Raw genomic sequence first — 25,144 nt, forward strand, 5'->3', positions numbered from 1 at the left:
CAAAAAACATTCAAAACAATTAATTCGTGTTGGCCCCAGATGACTTTTAAAATGTAAACATCATTGAAAAAGTTCCAAATTATCTCCCTTTGGTGGAAAAATGCAATTTTTTGGCTTTAAAATTGAAATGTCTCTTTTAACTCATCGGTGACCTATATTGTTTAATATAATTTCGATATATGCTGTACTTAAACTAAATTATTGTAAAATTTGAGCGATTTCTGAAATAAATTTCTTTTTTTATTTTGATATTACCTTTATTTCTCATATTAGTTCAACAGAAAAAAAACACTTTCACAAAGATGTATGCTTCTTTCGAAGGCAGATTGTGAGCGCAAATAAACGGTGACCCCATTTTTTTATTTTATTTTTCTATTAACTATAAGATAAAGTTCATTTATAGAAAAATATAGAGAAATCCTATATAAATGATTTAGACCCGCGAACCCCCTTAAGCAGTCGTCAATGTCCTCGGGAAAAAAATAAACGGACATTTTATTTAATTCTTGTTGATTTTATCAAATTCTCCTTTAAAAGAAGTGTTTGTAAGAAACAAACCTGATTTATTTGCACTTTGTAGAACTGTTCAGCTCATTTTTAACAACGTTTTCCAAAAGTTGAAGAATAAATTGCACGTATTTATGGACCTTTTCCGCATCACCAGACAGAAGTCTAGCATTTAGAACGTTCTGTTTAGGATTTAAAGAAGATGTCATGAATCTGTTCAGTAAACCGTTTTCAAGTATGCTGAACAATTCGCGTACCAGAGGTATGTCAACATCAGACGAAGGTTCCGGATGAAACATAGTTTCAGCCGGTCCATATGAAGGTGCCAAACACTCAGGTTCATCAAACAATTGGTCAGATTTGTCTCTTAGTTGATAGTAAACACTGTGTAACCCGTTTGTTAAAGCACGACTTTCGACAGCTTGAAAAAATGCCATTTTCAAAAGGTAGGAAGGAGTTAAACTTTCAATGCTTTCATACATAAATATCCCGTCTAGATCTCCTTCTGACATACCCTTTAAATGTCCATAGTACTCTTTTATATCCTCGTTTCCATCAAAATTAACTTCTGGGCAAACATGTGAGTGGACGAGAATCTTTGATACAATGTAGCTGTTTCTAATTTTAGGCAACATATTTCGAAATATTGCTATCTCTTGTAAAACCATTGAACAACGCCAAAGATCTTCATGTTCACCACTTGTCATTTTAGGAACAGCGATTGACGGCAACAACATCATTTCCTTGGTCAAAAGTATTGAATCTTTAATAACCGTGGGTGGCCATGAAGGTAGTCTAACGGCTGGAACAATATCAACGCTGATCTGAAGATCCTTAAATCTGGAACCTCTCCATTACAATAAAACTTCTGGTTGGGCAGTTACTTCCTTAATGATTAAACGTTCGTCCTTCGGAAAATCACTTGCAAACATGACTTTTGTAAGCAGCTTACTAAATAAATAATTCATTTGATAGCCGGATAATAAATCATCTTCACTAGCCCATTCCGACAGTAAACTGGAAATGATTTTGTTTGAAGAACGCAAATATGCATATCCAGCTATGGACGTAACCTCTTCTTCCGGTTCAATCCCAATAAAAGCTTCAGAGATAGTGTTGTTTCCAGTACTATATGGAAGGGCTACTGCTATTTGAGTCATTGTTTCTTCTTCTTTGTATTGAGGGTTAGATGCCGCGCTAATTACATCGAGACAAAATGTAAAATCGAATTCATCAGGATATCGTACTTTAGTTCCTTCTGATACACTTCCGATATGTAGAAGCGTACATTTAAATATAGGATCATGTTTGCTTACCATATCTGCTAGAACTGATGCCATTGCCTCAACTGCAAGTTGTATATCTTTAACTTCTGATTCACAATTTCTTGAGTAAGGCATTTCATTTTCGAATAATTTACCAACGAAATTATTCAGTTCTGGTTCACTTGTTTTAATCATACCATTGCAAGTTATTAGCTTTTCAAAATCATCTAAATGCATCAGAGAATCTGCATAGTTCGTAAATTTGCATTGGGATTCCTTGTTACTGGTTCTATTTGTATACTTTAACAATATATCGATAGTATCCTTTGATGACCTGTATAAAGATAGATCAAACGCAGTGTTTCCATTTTCGTCCTTAAAGTAGGGGTCGCCCCTGTTTTCCAGTAAAAGATCCACAGTACTTGCGTTGTCATTCCAGGTTGCAAGATGTAATGGTGTATTGGAATAATTATCAGTCATATTTGCATTTATTCCTATTTTAAGAAGCAACATCACAATATCGTCTGAACCATTTGATGCCGCAATGTGAAGTATTGTACGTCCTTTAACATCGCCTTCATCAAAATTGGTACCGTTATTAATCATTTCTTCAACAATTTCAATGTCCATTCTCTCTGTGGCTAAATTAACGGCAGCTTGTCCCCAAAAGTCTGTTATATCAGGCTTACATCCGCGAGAAGTTAAAACGGAGCAAGTTTTACCAGAATTTACGAAATGTAATGGTGTTCTTCCGAATCCGTCAGAAATATTTGCGTTGCTTCCTCGGCTTACGAGGAAAGATACAATTCTATCGTTAGTTTTCTCGGCAGAATAATGAAGTGGTGTTTTACCTGCCGCATCAGTCACGTTTGCACAATCTTCCCCCTGCAAAAGTTTGTCGATTCCAGCTAAAAATAACGTTTCATCTTCTGGATCATACAAATGATAATGGTCCAAAAGGTAATGAATAGGACACATTCCTTGAAAATCATGTTTTTTAAGAACTGCATTTTTAGCTACGAGTAAACCTATAATGTTGTTAGTTTTTGCATTCTGACATGCATGATGAAGAGGACTTCTTTTTAAATTATCCAATGTACTTACATCTATTCCATATCGAATTAGCATTTGAACTGTCTGAAACCTGTTTTCGTCAGACGAATTTTTACATGCAAGGTGTAGTGCGTTTTGTCCATTATGATTTGTTTGGTTGATATCCGCCCCATTATTTAGGAATAATTCAGCGATTCTATCATTGCCAAATTCCGTTGCCTTGTGTAAAGGGTTGTTCCCTAATTCATCGACTGCAGTCACAGATGACCCAGAATCAACTAGTAATTTTGCTATTTCAAAATTACGTACTATGTTTAAAGGAACACATTTTGGATTTACACATGCACCGTATTGTATCAAGGTTTTCACCACTTGGAAATGATTATTTTGTACCGCCATGTAAAGCGGGGTATTTCCTCTGTCATCTTCCAAGTCGATTTGTACATCACCTCCATTCAATAATTTCACAACACATTCTACATCCCCGTCAACAGCTGCCTTATGAAGGTCACTTTTTGATGCAGCAGTATAGTCTGTCGTATATTTCGTGAAAAAGTCTGTAAATGGATTTGAACTCGCCATTGCTAATACCTACGTATCTGAAAAAATAAAATATTTTGTTATTCGAAAAAAACAAACAAAAACAAATGTTTCGATTTCCATTTCCTTATTCGATTTCCATTTCCTTATTGGATTTTCATTTCCTTATTCGATTTCCATTTCCTTTTTCAATTTCCATTTCCTTATTCGGTTTCTTTTTCCTTTTTCAATGTTCATTTCCTTTTTCGGTTTCTATTTCCTTATTGGGTTTCTATTTCCTTATTGGGTTTCTATTTCCTTATTGGGTTTCTATTTCCTTATTGGATTTTCGTTTCCTTATTCGATTTCCATTTCCTTATTCAGTTTCCATTTCCTTATTGGATTTTCATTTCCTTATTGGATTTGCATTTCCTTATTCGGTTTCCATTTCCTTTTTCGATATTCAAATTTTGCAAAATATTACAAGTCCAAACTGAATTTTTTTTTTCCTTCAAAATCTTTTTCCTCAAATTTTTTTTTCCTCAAAAAGTTTTTCAAATTTTTTTTTTCGTTTCCTTATTCGGTTTCTTTTTCCTTATTCGATTTTCATTTCCTTATACAGTTCCTATTTCCTTATTCGATTTCCATTTCCTTATTCGATTTTCATTTCCTTATTCGGTTTCTTTTTCCTTTTTCAATGTTTATTTCCTTTTTCGGTTTCTATTTCCTTATTCGGTTTCTATTTCCTTATTGGATTTTCGTTTCCTTATTCGATTTCCATTTCCTTATTCAATTTCCATTTCTTTATTCGGTTTCTTTTCCCTTTTTCAATATTCATTTCCTTTTTCAATATTCATTTCCTTCTTCGGTTTCTATTTCCTTATTCGGTTTCTATTTCCGTATTGGATTTTCATTTCCTTATTCGATTTCCATTTCCTTATTTGATTTCTGTTTCCTTATTCGGTTTCTATTTCCTTATTCGGTTTCTATTTCCTTATTCGATTTTCATTTCCTTATTCGGTGTCTATTTCCTTATTCGATTTCCATTTCCTGATTCGATTTGCATTTCCTTATTCGGTTTCTTTTTCCTTTTTCAATATTCATTTCCTTTTTCGGTTTCTTTTTCCTTTTTCAATGTTTATTTCCTTTTTCGGTTTCTATTTCTTTATTCGGTTTCTATTTCCTTATTGGATTTTCGTTTCCTTATTGGATTTTCATTTCCTTATTCGATTTCCATTTCCTTATTCGATTTCTGTTTCCTTATGCGGTTTCTATTTCCTTATTCGGTTTCTATTTCCTTATTCGATTTTCATTTCCTTATTCGGTGTCTATTTCCTTATTCGATTTCCATTTCCTGATTCGATTTGCATTTCCTTATTCGGTTTCTTTTTCCTTTTTCAATATTCATTTCCTTTTTCGGTTTCTATTTCCTTATTCGGTTTCTATTTCCTTATTGGATTTTCATTTGGTTATTCGATTTCCATTTCCTTATTCGATTTCTGTTTCCTTATTCGGTTTCTATTTCCATATTCGGTTTCTATTTCCTTATTCGGTTTCTATTTCCTTATTCGGTTTCTTTTTCCTTATTAGGTTTCTGTTTCCTTATTTGATTTCTTTTTCCTTATTAAATTTTCATTTCCTTATTCGGTTACTATTTCCTTATATTTACAACTATCAAACATCAACACACTCCAAACTGGATGTAAATGAAAGATATCTAGAGGTCAATATACAGGCTCGAACAAAAGACAAAAAAGGAAAAATATAGCGAGCTTTTTTGGGATGAAGATGTAGTAAAGACCGAACGTCAGTTTTAGTCGGATATACTTTAATGTTAGTCTTACATGTTGTTCTGGAACTCATTCCTCATTTATTCGTCAAGTGATCATCCTTTTATATTGTTAACGTTTCATTGCGTACATCGCTTAATGTGCGCCAGTTTTAGGAGTTTTATACAGGACAGTGTAGGAATCCATGTTACTTTCCCCTTTCTCTGAATAACGAAAACTGCTCAGCGGGTCATGTGCACAACTACAAGGAACATTCAGCGGACACGTTCTTCTTTTTCTTCCGGTAAGCAGCCACCGTCAACTGGTTGTTCAAAGGAACAATTCATGGCTAACCACAGCGTGAGTTTCATTTAAAACATTACAAATTTTGTATTTACATCAGTCATGAACTGTTTTAATATCTTTTCTTATGTTATAAAGAAATTATGAACATTTTACCGTTCAAACTGTTCGTATCTGAGATGTTACAACTTAATTCCAGACAGAACCCGACGTGTGCAAGAATATTTGTCTATTTATTATTATAAAGAACTTTAACGGCTTTATATATCTACGAACTGTTTATCCGTATATTTTATGGACTTAAATTATCATTGAACACATTGTAAAATTGTATTTATATTTTATTTTCAGTTTTTCATCTTTTGGATTGGTAGTAAAATAAAAGTCAGCTCCTGATTGTTTTATCCTTACATTAACCCAGTCATCTTGGTAACACTCACTGGTCCGGCCAGTACACATGTATAGATGTGTATATATATCATTGATTCAGTGGCGATGGCAAATAGACACTGATAAGTCTTGAATAAAATTTTATAGTTTTGAATGTTTCTTCATCAGTTGACTAAAAATAAGTGGAGGTATGTTCTTATTGCCGACAAGAGAGGCGCTCTACCTATATTAATTTGTGCATAAAGCGATTGAAAGTTGTTAGATACTGAATGCTTTTACCACAAATGCGCCTAAGTTTTAATCTGTGTATATATACTTAAAATACGATGATAAAATTCATGTCTTGTTCAGGATTTCTGTCAGATCCAACCATGTAGAAGTCATGTTTGTGAGATATGGTTTTAGTCGATGATGTTCATGAAGGACCTGTAGTACAAAGTATATCACTGGATTGAGCTCTCTGTCTAAGTGTATCATTAAAGTGCTTTGCTTTGAGCTGAGTTCATTGCGGTGCAATTCATTTTTTGTGAAATAAAGATTTGACAGACAACTCTCATGTACAAGGATTTGTCAAAGTAGTATTCATTCTATGTACAATGTATGTAATCACTGTGCTTAAACGGCCGTGGGTAACTTAAGTTACCCACAGCCCAAGATGGCGGACTCTAAACTTGTTGAGATGATAGGTGATACGAAATCTACTTTTTGCAACGTTTTTCATGATCTATGTAAATATTGAGAAGACTTTTGAATCAAGAAATCACTTGCCATCACTACATATGCGTTAATTTTGACTTCATTTTAGCGCAAGGCCAACTTTAAAAAAAAGCATAAGATGTCCGTAACTTATAAATCAAAAATAATCAGACTGTCCGTAACTTTATTTTCGGATGTAGGTAACTTTGTTTTCAAAACTGTAAGATTAACAATTTCAACACTTAAAGGACAATTAACACTATCAAACCCTTTAATTATTACATAGATTTATACAATAACGATATGCTTCAAAAAGCAAACAAGAGTGTCACGGATTTTCCGTTAAATTAAAAAAAAAATATTCCTGGGATAAAACGGGATTTTACGGTACGGCGAAATTGATCTAACATTCTTCTAGCTTTAAAGATTGTTCACTGATGAGTCCTTGGTCGGTGTAGCCGCGGAAAAATTGATATCCTTTCCTTTAAATCATGATATTCTGAATTGTTAGTCTCTTCACTATATCTAGTGTGATGTGTTGTTGATTTCGAGAAAAAAAATGCCAATATCTAGGAATAGAGGGAAGGCTATATTGTTAAACAGGATTTAGTTTATTATAGCAATAAAAGTAGATTTAAAAGCTTCTAAAAGTTTCATTGACCTCAGGGATTCAATAAGATCGGGTATCAAATCATACATATCTTCTTTAGAGGTTTGGACTGATATATCTATGTATTTCTGCTAAGGATTGTCCTCCGTAATTGTTCTCCTAATGTCATTTGCATATGTTCACTATTAATTGATTGGTCGATTTTTTGTTGCTTAACGTCCAGTGGCAAATATTTCATGCACATCCAGACGGTAACAAGTTCACAATAAATACTATAGGTAGGTCTTGAAATAATAGAAGCCATCTGGGATGAAGATCGGGGAAATATGGACTGCCACTGGAAATTAATGTTATATCGGATAGGGACAGAAATTTTGCCTAGCTACAGGCCACCTACGGACCCATCAAAGAAGTATTGCAAGGGTTCTTAACGTGCCCTCCTTACACGAGGCATCGGATTTAACGTCCCAAATCTGACCGGACGTGACTGCGTAGTTGATACATCCCGCACAGCCAAACGGACGCCTCACTTCGGCAAGCGTTTTACTGCCGGTTGGGAGAAGACCAAGTGACCATATTTCTATTCCCCAGTCACCCTTTGGGGTGTTCACTATTAATGTAATTTCTACAGTTGGAAATGGTGAGATTTATAACCTGCATGTCATGATTTATCATCTAAAACTTAAGCAGTAAACAATCTATAAAGTCAGTAGAATGTATGATTATACATTAATTTTGCCGTACAATTTTCTACATAAGAAAATGCCTGTACCTAGTCAGGAAAATGGCAGTTGTTATCCATTCGGTTGAGTTTTGGATTTTTCCATTTGATAAGGGACTTTCCTTTTTGAATTTTCTTCAGAGTTTAGTATTTTTGTAATTTTAGTTTTTAATGCCTGTACCAAGGCAGGAATATGGCCGTTGTTTTCTATTCGTTTGGTGTGTTAAATTGAGCTTTTGGCTTTGCAATTCCATAAAGGACTTTCCGTTTGAATATTCCTAGGAGTTTGGTATTTTTGTTATTTATCATTTCTTTTTTTTATAATTACATCTACGAATAAAGATTCTTTGAAAATTACTGACATCATGCTAAAGTTACGGACAGCCCTACTGGTATAAGGAAAAAAGTTACGGACGAGCTGTTTTGAAGTTACGGACATCATAAGTGTTTTGGAAAATCGTGCTGTAATCAATTATTTTGTAGTAATAAACCACGTTTTACATTGCAGAGTTTTCTTAAAAGATTTATATAACTTTTTAATTACTGAACATTTCTTTTGTATTCATTGTATTATAATCATATAGGAGCAAACTTCCTAACCGAAGCCAGGCGGCTCCATTTTGGGCTGTAGGTAACTTAAGTTACCCACGGCCGTTTAAGCACAGTGATTACATACATTGTACATAGAATGAATACTACTTTGACAAATCCTTGTACATCTGAGTTGTCTGTCAAATCTTTATTTCACAAAAAATGAATTGCACCGCAATGAACTCAGCACAAAGCAAAGCACTTTAATGATACACTTAGACAGAGAGCTCAATCCAGTGATAAACTTTGTACTACAGATCCTTCATGAACATCATCGACTAAAACCATATCTCACAAACATGACTTACTTCATGGTTGGATCTGACAGAAAACCTGAAAAAGACATGAATTTTATCATCGTATTTTAAGTATATATACACAGATTAAAACTTAGGCGCATTTGTGGTAAAAGCATTCAGTATCTAACAACTTTCAATCGCTTTATGCACAAATTAATATAGGTAGAGTGCCTCTCTTGTCGGCAATAAGAACATACCTCCACTTATTTTTAGTCAACTAATGAAGAAACATTCAAAACTATAAAATTTCATTCAAGACTTATCAGTGTCTATTTGCCATCGCCACTGAATCAATGATATATATACACATCTATACGTGTGTACTGGCCGGACCAGTTAGTGTAACCAAGATGACTGGGTTAATGTAAGGATAAAACAATCAGGAGCTGACTTTTATTTTACTACCAATCCAAAAGATGAAAAACTGAAAATACAAATATAAATACAATTTTACAATGTGTTCAATGATAATTTAAGTCCAAAAATATACGGATAAACAGTTCGTAGATATATAAAGCCGTTAAAGTTCTTTATAATAATAAATAGATAAATATTCTTGCACACGTCGGGTTCTGTCTGGAATTAAGTTGTCTCATCGCAGATACGAACAGTTTGAACGGTAAAATGTTCATAATTTCTTTATGACATAAGAAAAGATATTAAAACAGTTCATGGCTGATGTAAATACAAAATTTGTAATGTTTTAAATGTAACTCACGCTGTGGTTAGCCATGAATTGTTCCTTTGGACAACGTGTCCGCTGAATGTTCCTTGTAGTTGTGCACATGACCCGCTGAGCAGTTTTCGTTACTCAGAGAAAGGGGAATGTAACATGGATTCCTACACTGTCCTGTATAAAACTCCTTAAAATAGCGCACATTAAGCGATGTACGCAATGAAACGTTAACAATATAAAATGATGATCACTTGACGAATAAATGAGGAATGAGTTCCAGAACAACATGTAAGACTAACATTAAAGTATATCCGATTAAAACTGACGTTCGGTCTTTACTACATCTTCATCCCAAAAAAGCTCGCTATATTTTTCCTTTTTGGTCTTTTGTTCGAGCCTGTATATTGACCTCTAGATATCTTTCAATTACATCCAGTTTGGTGTGTGTTGATGTTTGATAGTTGAAAATATAAGGAAATAGTAACCGAATAAGGAAATGAAAATTTAATAAGGAAAAAGAAATCAAATAAGGAAACAGAAACCGAATAAGGAAAAAGAAACCGAATAAGGAAATAGAAACCGAATAAGGAAATAGAAACCCAATAAGGAAATAGAAACCCAATAAGGAAAGAGAAACCGAATAAGGAAATAGAAACCGAAAAAGGAAATGAATATTGAAAAAGGAAAAAGAAACCGAATAAGGAAATAGAAACTGTAAAAGGAAATGAAAATCGAATAAGGAAAAAGAAACCGAATAAGGAAACGAAAAAATATTTGAAAAACTTTTTGAGGAAAAAAAAAAATTTGATGAAAAAAAAATTTGAGGAAAAAAAAATTTTAGGAAAAAAAATTTGAGAAAAAAAATTTTGAGGAAAAAAAATTTTTGAGGAAAAAAAATTTTGAGGAAAAAAAATTTTTGAGGAAAAAAAATTTTGAGGAAAAAAAAATTTTGAGGAAAAAAAAATTTGAAGAAAAAAAATTTTGAAGGAAAAAAAAATTTCAGTTTGGACTTGTAATATTTTTCAAAATTTGAATATCGAAAAAGGAAATGGAAACCGAATAAGGAAATGAAAATCCAATAAGGAAATGAAAATCCAATAAGGAAATGGAAATCAAATAAGGAAATGGAAATCGAATAAGGAAATGAAAATCATATAAGGAAATAGAAACCGAATAAGGAAATAGAAACCGAAAAAGGAAATAAACATTGAAAAAGGAAAAAGAAACCGAATAAGGAAATGAAAATCAAATAAGGAAATGGAAATCGAATAAGGAAATAGGAACTGTATAAGGAAATGAAATCGAATAAGGAAAAATAAACCGAATAAGGAAACAAAACAAAATAATTGAAAAACTTTTTGAGGAAAAATAATTTGAGGGAGAAAAAAAATTTTGAGGAAAAAAAAATTTGAGGAAAAAAAAATTGAAGGAAAAAAAATATTCAGTTTGGACTTGTAATATTTTTCAAGATTTGAATATCGAAAAAGGAAATGGAAACCGAATAAGGAAATGAAAATCCAATAAGGAAATGAAAATCCAATAAGGAAATGGAAACTGAATAAGGAAATAGAAACCGAAAAAGGAAATGAACATTGAAAAAGGAAATGAACATTGAAAAAGGAAAAAGAAACCGAATAAGGAAATGAAAATCGAATAAGGAAATGGAAATCGAATAAGGAAATAGAAACTGTATAAGGAAATGAAAATCGAATAAGGAAAAAGAAACCGAATAAGGAAACGAAAAAAAAATTTGAAAAACTTTTTGAGGAAAACAAAAATTTGATGAAAAAAAAATTTGAGGAAAAAATATTTTTAGGAAAAATATTTGAGAAAAAAAAATTTTGAGGAAAAAAAATTTTTGAGGAAAAAAAATTTTGAGGAAAAAAAAAATTTGAGGAAAAAAAATTTTGAGGAAAAAAAAATTCTGAGGAAAAAAAATTTTGAAGGAAAATTTTTTTTTAGTTTGGACTTGTGTCTGGTGATATTTTTCGTATCACACTGCATGATATGTGAGACGAATCAAAGGTGATACGACAAATGCAACAAATTGATCACAAAACAATACTCCTACGCATAAGTCGGTTCATGAATGACTTTCAGAAGACAAAAAGATGTAAATTTCAACCATGGCGGTTGAGAAATGTGATTTCGTAATAAAACCATATACAAAGCGCATACGTGTCTCGTAAAAATTCTAATTCTGTCACATATTAGAACATTCTGAATTATTAAAAGTTGACGCCGGAATAGGACATACCCATCATCCTTGTATGTGTAAAAGTCTAAATTAACGAAATGTAGACATTTCTATTTATAAAAAAATGATTATTAACCATGTTTAACGACTCATGAAAATAGGAAATAGACCAATGGGTTAATTTATTAGTTAGTTAAAAGTTAATAACTAGGGTTGACAAAAAGAGATATCAGATTCTCTCCCATGATGAAACCTATCGTTTAAGTTTATTTTGAACAATAAAATTGAGAATGGAAATGGGGAATGTGTCAAAGAGACAACAACCCGACCAAATAAAAAACAACAGCAGAGGGTCACCAACAGGTCTTCAATGTAGCGAGAAATTCCCGCACCCGGAGGCGTCCTTCAGCTGGCCCCTAAACAAATATATACTAGTCCAGTGATAATGAACGCCATACTAATTTCCAAATTGTACACAAGAAACTAAAATTAAAATAATACAAGACTAACAAAGGCCAGAGGCTCCTGACTTGGGACAGGCGCAAAAATGCGGCGGGGTTAAACATGTTTGTGAGATCTCAACCCTCCCCCTATACCTCTAACCAATGTAGTAAAGTAAACGCATAAAATACGCACATTAAAATTCAGTTCAAGAGAAATCCGAGTCTGATGTCAGAAAATGTAACTAAAGAAAATAAACAAAATGACAATAATACATAAATAACAACAGACTACTAGCAGTTAACTGACATGCCAGCTCCAGACTTCAATTAAACTGACTGAAAGATTATGATTTCATCATATGAACATCAGGTACAATCCGTCCCGTTAGGGGTTTAGTATCATACCATCATAACATATATGAGAAAAACATAAACCGTGTCATGCCAACAACTGTTTTTAGAATAAATGTGTTTAGTTCCGATGCAAAGACCTTATCAGTGACTCAATATTAACGCCAAAATATGCAATCTTTAATGACTTGACAACAGTATCGTAATTATATCCCTTCTTAATAAGTCTATTCAAAGGTTTTGTAAGTTTTTGAGGTGAATACTGACACCTTTGTGCTTTATAAAAAATATTACCATAAAAAATTGGATGTGAAATACCTGAACGTATTAGAAGTCTGCATGTTGAGCTATATTTACGAATGATGTCTTTATACCGATGATAAAATTTAGTAAATGTTTTGACTAGTTTGTGAAAACCCTGGTGTAATAATTTTTCAGTAATACATAAATTTCTCTCGTTAAAATCTAAAACATTGTTACATACACGAGCGAATCGTACAAGTTGAGATATATAAACACCATAAGATGGTGACAAGGGAACGTCACCATCTAAAAACGGATAATTAACGATAGGAAATGAAAAATCATCCCTTTTATCATAAATTTTAGTATTTAGCTTTCCATTAGTGATATAGATATCAAGATCGAGAAAAGGGCAGTGGTCATTGTTAGTATTAGCTTTATTTAAAGTAAGTTCAACAGGATAAATTTCATTAATATACATACTGAAGTCGTCATTATTGAGAGCCAAAATATCATCCAAATATCTAAAAGTATTATTAAATTTGTTTATCAGATGTTGTTTCGATGGGTCTTTGCTTATTTTTGTCATAAATTGTAACTCATAACAATACAAAAACAGGTCCGCAATAAGTGGTGCACAGTTAGTCCCCATTGGAATTCCGATAATCTGACGATATACGGAATCCCCAAAGCGAACAAAAATGTTATCTAGTAAAAATTCAAGGGCATATATAGTATCAAAGCATGTCCAATTAACATAGTTTTTTTGTTTATTGCTACTAAAAAATGACCTAAAAGAGTTTGAACATATATATTCACATTCTGATTTTTTGAATGCCCATTTAATTAGGTGTGTGAATATTTTCTTAATGAGAATGTGAGGCAATGTGGTATACGGGGTAGAAAAATCAAAACTTTGAACAGATTCAAAATCACCAATATAAGCATGCAATTTATCAAGTACTTCCAACGAGTTCTTGACACTCCAAAAGTAATTTATTCCACTATTTTCGAAGGCCTTATTTGAACAATTTATTATCAGGTTTGTAATTGTACCAAGTGTGCTGGTAAGAAGAATAGACAATTTAGTAGTTGAACAATGGCTTGAAGACGAAATAAATCTATATTTGTAAGGGGTTTTGTGTAGCTTCGGAAGCCAATACATAGTTGGGACTTTCATTGTATTTGGCTCTGCTTGTAAAGCGGTGGCTAAAAGTTTATGTTTGTTACAGATTTCGTTTTCTGAAAATTGAGTCAGTTGGAATGTTGGTGAATTGGTGATTTCCTTTTTCAGAACCTCAATGTAAAATTTACGTCAAACAATAATAATATTATTAGCAGCTTTATCTGCCTGGACAAAAACAAATTCCTTGGCTAGTTCTTTTAGTTTATGTTTGATACGAGAAATAGGTTTATTGTGGTTATTGTTTATAGTAAAATGTTCATTAAAATGTTGAATACGTATATCAACTATCTTCATTACTGAATTAAAAAAAGAGTCCAAAGATTTTTTGTCAGCTTTTTCCCGTTTTATCCATTTCATACAGTAAGTATGGAAGTAAGTAAGTAAGTAACAGTACATAATTAGCCATTCCAGCTAATGTCTGCTAAAGGGGATGGATGGTCCTTTCTCACTAAGGGGTGTAAAATTTATACAATTTAGGGGGTGTATTTTTTTCCGTCTTGAACGTACACTTATTCTAAGGGTCTTGCAGCAGTTAATAGTTTTCAAGTTATTACATCTAAGGAACTATACATCTGATAGGTCTTAATCATAAGATCTGGTAGATTTTCATGTATTTTTTTCTGATACCTATAAAAAAATTCTCCTCATCCGGGTTGGATGGGGAGAATTGTTTTTATACGTATCAGAAAAACATTGGGCAATTCCAGTTTATTTCTGACAGGTACCCCACCTGTCAGAAATAAACTTGAATGGTCCAATGACCAAATGAACGATATGTGTTTTCTCAGGGAAAAAAGTAAAATAGAAAAATTCTTATCTGGGAAAGTCCCTAATCTAATGGCAAAATCAAAACTGAAACACATCAAACGAATGGATAACAGCTGTCACATTCCTGACTTGGTACAGGTGTCTGATGTAGGAAATGGTGGTATTAATACGATTGACTAGCTAGCCAAACCTCTTCCCTGCATGAAAGTCGCATAATATTCCATGTTATTGTCAACGGTGTGCGAATAAAACAAACAAAAACATGATTTTGGGCCTATTAAACCCGATGCATTTGATTGCATTTGTCCTAAGTCAGGAACCTGATGTTTAGTAGTTGTCGTTTGTTGATGTGGTCCATAAGTGTTTCTCGTTTTTATTTTGATTTGATCGTTGGTTTTTCTCCTCTTTGAATGGTTTTACTCTAGTCATTTCGGGACCCTTTATATGTTGCTGTATGATCCAAGGCTCCATGTTGAATGCCGCACCCTGACCTATAATTCTTTACTTTACAAATTGTGACTTGGATGTAGAGTTATATCATTTTCTGTTTGTTGACAATGATGTTCCTTTGGCAAGTTTTAATAAGTTGTTAATAGTTATAGTTATCAAAGGTACCAGGATTATAATTTAGTACGCCAGACACGCGTTTCGTCTACATAAGACTCATCAGTGACGCTCAAATCAAAAATATTTTTAAACCCAAACAAGTACAAAGTTGAAGAGCATTGAGGATCCAAAATTCCAAAAAGTTGTACCAAATACGGCTAAGGTAATCTATGCCTGGGATAAGAAAATCCTTAGTTTTTCAAAAAGTTCAAAGTTTTGTATACAGAAAATTTATATAAATGACTGCATTATTGATATTCATGTCAACACCGAAGTGTTGACTACTGGGCTGGTGATACCCTCGGGGACGAAACGTCCACCAGCAGTGGCATCGACCCAGTGGTGTAAATAGTTATCAAAGGTACCAGGATTATAATTTAGTACGCCAGACGCGCGTTTCGTCTACATAAGACTCATCAGTGACGCTCAAATCAAAAATATTTTTAAACCCAAACAAGTACAAAGTTGAAGAGCATTGAGGATCCAAAATTCCAAAAAGTTGTACCAAATACGGCTAAGGTAATCTATGCCTGGGATAAGAAAATCCTTAGTTTTTCAAAAAGTTCAAAGTTTTGTATACAGAAAATTTATATAAATGACTACATTATTGATATTCATGTCAACACCGAAGTGTTGACTACTGGGCTGGTGATACCCTCGGGGACGAAACGTCCACCAGCAGTGGCATCGACCCAGTGGTGTAAATAGTTATCAAAGGTACCAGGATTATAATTTAGTACGCCAGACGCGCGTTTCGTCTACATAAGCTTTGAACTAGCTGTTAGTAACTGTGAGTGTTCTCAGATCTGTACTGTGTCTTTTGTTGCAGGGATGTGAAAGTAGCCTGTCACGTCCAAATATGTTGTACATAACTAAGGCCGTTAATTTTCTTGTTTGAATCGTTTTACATTTGTCATTTCAGAGCTATTATGCTTGATGGGGATTACTTATTGTTGAAGGCCGTACGCTAAAATATTTGTTTTTTTAATTTCTGTGTCAGTATTGTCTCATTTGCAGTTATACCACATATTTTTATTGTTATATTTATAACCATCTGCAGAAAATAATTTTTACAATAATTTAGAACCGTTCATAATTATGCTCAAGTCGTTCTTCATCTGAAATTGTTTAAAAAAAAAAACCAACAGGCAGTAAACAAATATTAAAGCCGTTAATTGTTTTTATATAGAATCTTTCAGATTGTTTAGAAATGAGTTAATACGATAAAATCAATTAAATTTAAAATGGACGGCTCGGTCCGAAAATGAAAATTTGACTGATTACCAGATGCAAGAAGCAGCCTGCCTACACAAAAAAGAATGCATGGGAAATCAAATAATGAATACAAAGAGGTGACTAAAAATTATCGATTCCAAGGCATTTTTTATGCATTTCTCCTGTTTACCGAAGAAACATAATTTTAACAAATTGGTATGAGTGTGTAAGAATTATAATAAGTCCATCAGTTTTTCATTATCAGCTAATGACTAGTCTTTATTAATTTATTTTTTTAATAGGAAAATTTTGCAACTAGTTAATTCAATTATAAACATAAGATTAAAAATCATGATAACTTGAAACTGGATTTCTATTTGTATTTATAACATTACATGTGTCTTGCTGGTAACCATATACATCTAAATAGTAAATGGAGTATGAACAAGTTGTACTTAATGACCCGGGACGTAACGGAGTGCTTCGTTTCCCCTCTTTATTGTTGGAAGAGACTGTCAATCTTTTATAACGTGATGAAGTGACAAATTCTTTACCAGTAACAATATTCTGAGCACTTGATAAAGAAAAGTACAGTGCGTGTCCTGGTTGGTAAAGGCATGAAGAGAAACTACTTGCTTTACTTCCTGTATTTTGCAATCCCTATATATGTATTCCCTGTCTGTATATAGTGATTTACAGTTGCTCCGTACTATTTGCTGTATGATTCTTACCTTATTAGAGACTGTATTCCTTAAGTCACTTCATTTAAGATGTCTTGTACATATAGCCTCATGAATATTGTTACAATTACTCTCACAACATAACTAGGTGTTGTAATTTTTAAGGTTAAATTATGACGTTATTTGAATGCATTTAAAAATATCCACAAGTTTATATATATAAAACTCAACAGACCAGTAATTGTTAATCACCAAACCTCCGCCTAATAGTATTTAAAGTTAGTATTGAAAGAAGGTGATTTATATGAATGGTTTGATATTTTAATATAAAATGTATAATATAGAAAAGAGAACTTTAACGGATCAAACTGAAATAAAGGTCCAATTGACAAACAAATATTTTGTGAACGTATGTGGTGATATCAGCATCGCCTAAATTCACATGATATAAAATTAAAATAACAATATCGAAAGAACAGTGATTTTGTGAAACATATTCTTTATTTTAACATCTATGTGTAAATACCAAAAACTAACATCACAAAAATACCAAAGAACTCAAAAGAATATTCAAAACGTTAATTCCCTATTTTGAAATAAAAATAAAAAGCTTAAACATATCAAACGAAACCATAACAGCTGTCATATTCCTGACTTCTTATGTAGAAAATGGTGGACTAACATATATTCATGCTTATCGTATTACTGCCATAAAATACGTGAAGTACTATTCATTAATATGGCACCATATAAAAGTTTCATTAATCTACAAATTATATTAAAGTGTAGATTACAGCAAAACAAGTAAAAGCCCGCTGTAAATGTGTTAATAAGGGCTTTGCTTATTGTTCAAGACAACTACAACTGGTGATTTCAGTGTCATTTAGTCTCTGTTGGAGAGTTGTATCATTGGCAATTATGCCCAATCCTGTTTTTCATTTACACGCTGGTTTATAAGTAAAATTGCATATTAATTATGAAGAAAAAAAGTTTATAATCGATATGAATAGGACAAAATATGTTTTAAAAACAGACAGATATTCAAGGTATATTTATACATAAATAAGACACTAGGGCAACGACTCACATACACACAATAAAACCCATCGATCTACATTTTTAATCAAAGTAAACTAATGCCGCCTTGAATTAAGTCTTGCTTCAAATTTGAATCTAATCAATTAGAAATGTATCCCCGAAATACATGATAAAAGGTTGTTATAACAACAAAAGGTAAGATTTGAATGTGAATTTCTCACTTTGTCAGCTTCATAGATAAAGAAAATGAATGCTGCAATAGTCAATTAAATGCTGCAAACGGAATCATAATCCAGATACAACCATTTCAGAAATGTATATCAGCTTAAAAAAGAGAAATCATGCAGTATGAATGGTATAAGTGTTAATTACGATAAAAAAAAAGGCAACAGAAGGAACCCGCTGTTCAAAAGTAATAAATATATTGAGAAAAGTCAAATCCGAAAATTGAAAAACTGGTAGTCATGAATAAAATCATACACCCTCATACAAAATTGTTTAAATGAGGGTTTCCTCGGTGAACAATATAAACACATCAAAACTGCCGTAGTTTCTCATTAACTTTTACCCGCCTCTTTATATAAATCATTTGATTTAATATGCAAACGCAAACTTAAACATACATCAATATAAGAAGAAAACAAAGGAACAACAGAAACACTTAAGTCATCTCATCAAAACAACAGCTCATATCAGAAAAAAAGGAGTGTACCCATTAACCACGAGGGACGAGTTTTACAGTATCTACAACAATTGCAAGAATCATACCCCGGGTACATTTAACACATGTACAAAGACACGTGTTATGGTAACATCTCATCACACATACAGAGACGTGTGTAATAAATTGGATAAGATATGATTGAAAGTGAAAGAGACTAAAACTTCGTTAGAAAACTGCGAAAAAATGTATTAAAACACGGCGTTTTGAACATAATCTATGCAAGGTCAACACATGATGAACTTTGATCAATATAATGATTTTTTTTTATAATGTGCATATATATTACAAATTACACATTCAACTGGCAACGTCTTCTTTAACAATGTATCACCATTCGCAGAACATATCACTCTGATAATTACAACTATAAACAAACGAACAAAATCGAAGGATGTCATCTCGAAATGACTCATGGTGGTGAATTACTGTTGATACATGGTGGTGCATTTGAAATTTTGAACCCATTGCAAACATATGTGACAAATCAAGAATACATCCTTACATTTTGACTTGCAAGATTTTAAAAAGTAACGAATTTTCATCCTCACCCTTTAGTTATTTCCTATACAATTCTCATTTAAATTGTTTCATTACCCAAATTAAACAAGATTTAGTATTTTATACGCAGATATATTAACAAGACCTTGATTTATATTTTTCGTGTTGAAAGTTTTAGCTTTAGAAATAACTTATCTTGTGTTAAAGATTTATATTGAACTGTTGATATTAATTGTAGTTTTAGGTTAGTGTCTTGATGACTTATACACACATCTCTTTTTATTGGGCCATATTGTTATAATCTGAAGATCATTGACCATTTTAGATTAAAGGTGTCTCGCTTTTTGCATTCTACCTAAGTTATTTAATTTAAATATTTATAAATTAATCGAACGATGGCTACACGATTTTTTTTCGCAGTAATTACTTTTATCTCTATTGCTCAGATTGACAATTAGCTAAATATAGATACTTGATCATTCGGATACGATTAGGGAACAATAACAACGTTTTTTATCTACGTTTTGGCTGAAAATTGTCATCAAAATACATTAGCGTCCTTGCAGAGAAACCAAACATGCATGCCAAACATTGTAGAAATTAGTAAAAGATTGAGATAATTTTTTCTCACCAAATTCGCGTTGGTAGTCGAACAGATGTTAAATGCTGTGCATTGATTGTCATCATTTTTTTAAAACGGTACTGCCTATAGAACAATTTTGTAACATTAATGTCTTATTGGTGATTATTTATAAAATGTTTGTAATCTAAATACGGTTTTGGGTAGTTTTAGTTAGTGTTCCAGGAGATAGGTATATGAGATGACGAGAAATCGACACCAAAAACTATTAAATTCATAAAGACTAATGATTTTCAAGAACAGAAAATGGTAAAAATACCATATGGGCATGTTGTAAGTTTTTTCTTTTTCTTAACTAGGATTAAAAGGTTTGTTGTGATCAGAGCCATTGCAAAGACCAACATCAAAACCAGTTCAGAAAAGGCTGTAACTATGTGATATCGGTCTTACTAATGCTCGCAATTACTGGAAGTAGGCTTTAAAACATACTAAATTTGCTGATGTAAATATCCTGCCTCCATACACTAGAACTTCGGTCAGTGACGATGTATTTCCTAGTAGGATTCGTATTCAATTTTTATTAATAATTTTGAAAACATGAACTTGAGCCTTTCCCAAAGGAGAGTTCATAGCATATTTACCCTAGACTTGTTTCAACCACTCAGTAAAAATATAAGAAAGGTGATGAAAGATAGAGGATCTTATGTAGATGTCTATCCAGATTTGATTTCGTTCAAAGTAATCAGTACGATATTTTACGTTTGAAGTTAGATTCATAACAAACCGAACATAGTTTTATAATATAGTTAATTGCTACCTCAGTTTTATATTAATAAGAATTAAAATGTGCTTTGTTATTAAATGCAATATCAGTATTTAGTTCAAATATATAATCTTAAATTAATCCTAATTCTATCTTATTCATTCTTATGTGACGTCATTTTTCATTTTTTGATGCTCTGTTTTACTAATTCAAATGACGTCATTTTTTCGTCATTTTTCAGTTTCAAATAGGACGTCACTTGGCGTAGAGGTTTAAACGTATTCGGATGTGTCTACTTTTGTGTTTCAAATGTCTGGTTATGTAAATGTATTTCAGTTGTTTCCTGTAATTAGTTAATACTTCAGCTTTATCATGTACATCTTTTGAATATTCATTTTATTAAATTTACTGTTTGCAAAAGTATAAATTACTCTAAATTATAGGGATTTTCTGGTAACTTAACAGAAAACCCTTGCCGTTTTTGGCACAACCTTTTTGATCTTTTGGTCCTCGATGCTGTTCAACTTTGTACTCGTTTCGGCTTTCAAACTTTTGTATCTGTGCGTCACACATAGGTCTTGTGTGGACAAAATACACTTCTGGCGTATTAAAATTTTGAACTTGTTGCCTTTTGTTGGCTGTTGTTCATGTGATTCTTTGTCAATTGTGTTCTCCAATTTATTTATATTGTAGTCCTGTGTTGTCATTTTGATGTTATATTTCACATGGCCATAAAAGTGCGAGGTTTGGCATGCCACAAAACCAGGTTCAACCCACCATTTTTTCCTTTAAAAATGCCCTGTACCAAGTCAGGAATATGGTCATTGTTATAATATAGTTCGTTTCTGTGTGTATTACATGATAACGTTGTGTCGTTTGTTTTCTCTTATTTTTGAGTGTAAATTCACATTGCGATAAGACGTGTCACGGTACTTGTCTATCCCAAATTCATGTATTTGGTTTTGATGTTTTATATATATTATTCTCGTGGGATTTTGTCTATGTGTGTTACATTTTAGTGTTATGTCGTTGTTCTTCTCTTATATTTAATGCGTTTCCCTCGGTTTTAGTTTGTTATCCCGATTTTGTTTTTTGTCCATGGATTTATGAGTTTTGAACAGCGGTATACTACTGTTGCCTTTATTTATGAAGTATAACACGGTCTTTAGAAGGCGTTTTAATTTGTTTGAATGATTACTTATATGTTACAAAATAATGCGTGACATGAAATATAGCATATATTTTTTATCGTGACGATTTTTCTGTTGACCAAGTAAGTCCTATCATTATCACGGATACATTTTGTGTGATTTCGAAAAAAAATGCAAAATCATTTTTTATTAGAAACCAAGGTTAAACATATAGCTAATAATGAATTGGAGAAGTTCTGAGTAACTAAAAATGCTACGTTTTACCCTCACATAATTAACAAAAAAGATATTAAAGAAAATCATTAATTCGTCCTTTATCTTTTGATATTCAGATTAGAAAGGACAACAAAATTCTCTAAGTGTTTTTCTGCATACAAAATCTTCGCAAAAATCTTTACAAAGGGGATACATAGTCGGGTATTCGAGTTGTTAGACAAAGCTACACTTCTTTTCCTAGTTACAACTACTCTCTCCGTTCTTTAAAATTGGACATTTTTAACTAGGGGTGTCAATAATGTGTGTTTTCCCATACATTGCAAAAATCTACTTTAAAATCCTCAATGTTAATATTTACAATTTTGCAATATTCGAAAACCTCTATTTTTCTATGCTTATCACTATTATAACTCATGCTTATTGACAAATCGAAATATTAAACTCGGATAATTCTATAAGAATGGGACTTGTTCATAAAGTTTTCTGTTTTAGGTCAGAAGAATCGTACTTTTTGAAGATTTACACTGTTAACAAACAATGATGATGTCATCAAAAGGCTGTATGAACTCTTTGATAGACAACGTATTTTTCATGTTGATTGATTGATATTTCAGCAGGTATTTTAATCGATACAAATTGTGCTCTTCTACTTATTTTTATACTCCCATGAAGAATTATACATACAGGACTTACACGAAGACAAGACAACAAGAAAGAGCAGAACGAAAAATCCCCTATTTCAATTTCAGTTCTATTATGATGATATTTTATTGGGTCATTATTCTAACATGACGTCCTTACAACGCTTTGAGTATATACTTGCTGGTTTGTTCCGATCATACAACAACGGCATATGTTTTTTTTTTATGAATGAGCTTCCCAACGTCATAAAATGATAATGTAAATAAAATTGAGAATGGAATGGGGAATGTGCCAAAGAGAAAACAACCCGACCATAGAAAAAAACAACAGCAGAAGGTCACCAACAGGTCTTCAATGTAGCTAGAAATTCCCGCACCCGGAGGCGTCGAATATAAACATTTTACGGGAAAATGCACGCTTGTGAAACTGAAAATCATAAAAAAACCCACAAGGAAACGTAAACAAACGATGTTAAAATATGTTATGAGCCATATTTGTTTTTAACATTTAGGACATGTAAGTAAATTATCATTTAAATCCATCTAAAACTATAATACGTTATTGTAATTAGGCTAAGTGCGTTTATTTATGGAAACGACAAATATATGCCTCCAACTAGATCGCTTCGAATCGAAACAATTCACGGGTTGTCCCTTTATGGCGATATTTTATCCCTCGCAATCGATCTGGGTAAAATATGTTTCATAAAAGGGCCAACCCGTGGTAAAATCACAATTTATGCAAGCCCCCATGAATTATCTTTTAAATCTTCTGTAAATGAGTGCATAATATTAAGGATATTTCCGAAAGAAAAATGTCTGTTTTATTTTTGATATTTTCTTTTAATTTTACTTAGATGGATGCCTTCAAACTAGAATCTATGACAAACATGATGATTTCGACTGTCCAATTGGTGAATTCCAATTTCGCAGCAGTGACTTTTACATCGTAACACATTAAAATATTTCAATCAATGCGTTACACTCATGTATCTTCATCTTCCTAAATAAGGGAGTGATCCTTAAAGAAAAAACTGCTACAACAAAGGTATGAGAAAAAAAAAGATTCGAATCGGCACTATCAGGAAATGGTTGACCGATACGATGTGTTGTTATCTTTACTCACGAATTGTGTCTCATTGCGGACTGTGATATTTTTATTAGATTGGAATTTGCTGAGTACTACACGCATACCATGTCACCACACCAAGTTTCGCTCCGTGTGGAGTTCCTGCAACTCACTCAGTTTGTGTTTGTAACCTTGTTTTGTCTCTTCTTAATCGACAAACGGAAAGTGAACAAAGGTAAAGTTAATCTAATATGATTTAAGGTAGAAATTATCTCGGATAAATATCGTCGTCATTTTTTCTTACTCCCAGTTGAAGTCAATGAGAATAATAACTGCAATGAATGACAGTATGCTTAGTTGTGTCCATCGCTTCTTGAGCTCGGAGTTTTGTCCCGGAGTGCATTACAAACCCAGTAGTCAGAATGTTGGTGATAACATGACATAGCATTGCTACATCTACTGTATATAAACTTTGATTCATTCTATAAGGTTTTGGTTAGATTCCTTAATGATTCAAAGTTTCTACATAAAACGTGCTAAATTACGACTATTCCATACCAGAAAGTAACACTATTTCATTGAAATACTTATGTTTTATATTAATTTCCTTTTCACGTCTCGCATCGCTCTTTGAATTTAAAAGCAATACCAGATAAAATGGTAACGCTTACTGTGTACTATCTTACATTTATTCCCTATTGTCAGTCGTCCAAATTTCACGCCCCAAATACATATTCTTTACATATCCTACCTATTATAATGATAGTTAATTATTTTTTTGTCTTAAAATAAGCATGCAATATTTGTCACAAGACAGTAAGACAAAACATTAACAATCAAAACTCTACTCAAATTGGCACAAATGTATTTCGGTGGCTAATATTTTTGCTTATTAATGAGATATATTTGACATCTTGTATTTAAGAGCAAAAATAAAATCACATTCAAAAACAACCATGACTATTCTACATTTTCACTGAATCTGAATTAGAAATTTAGTATGCTTGAGATTATGTAAAAAATTGTATTAAAATGTCAGACACTGAGATCTTACGAAAAAAACATACAATTTCACATTGCCGATGTCTATGAAAATAGTTCGTGAGAAAAAAGAATGTCATGCATATAAATAGCTATGTATTTCCTTTATAAAAATGTAAATGAGTCTGTAAAGTCTCATTTCAGTGTCTCGCATTAAGTTAGATTAAAACGTTTTCTAAAATCATCTTAAGTTTGTGTTACAATAAGTAATTGAGACATTGATACTACGAGGCTAACGAGTGGCAAATATCATGTAATCAAATTACTGACGTGAAATAAGACATCAAGTAAAACTGAAAATTCTATTCAATTTGAAAAACAAATAAAGAGAATGA

At 32.4% G+C, this 25,144-nt stretch overlaps 1 protein-coding gene across 1 annotated transcript; it reads right to left on the reverse strand.

Moving 5' to 3' along the window:
* Positions 1 to 231: 231 nt before the first annotated feature.
* Positions 232 to 17,289, reverse strand: LOC139529941 (serine/threonine-protein phosphatase 6 regulatory ankyrin repeat subunit B-like). Its single transcript, XM_071325929.1, has 2 exons — positions 17,140 to 17,289; positions 232 to 3,424 (listed from the first exon to the last, which is right to left on the reverse strand). Exon 2 carries the CDS (start codon positions 3,405 to 3,407, stop codon positions 1,362 to 1,364), a length of 2,046 nt encoding a protein of 681 aa, XP_071182030.1. The 5' UTR covers positions 3,408 to 3,424; positions 17,140 to 17,289; the 3' UTR covers positions 232 to 1,361.
* Positions 17,290 to 25,144: the final 7,855 nt, after the last annotated feature.

This window comes from Mytilus edulis, chromosome 7, assembly GCF_963676685.1.
Source record: "Mytilus edulis chromosome 7, xbMytEdul2.2, whole genome shotgun sequence".
Taxonomy (NCBI): domain Eukaryota; kingdom Metazoa; phylum Mollusca; class Bivalvia; order Mytilida; family Mytilidae; genus Mytilus; species Mytilus edulis.

What these genes read in the sequence shown, in the direction of transcription:
- LOC139529941 (XM_071325929.1), bottom strand. Translation starts at nt 3,407, where the DNA reads ATGGCGAGTTCAAATCCATTTACAGACTTTTTCACGAAATATACGACA.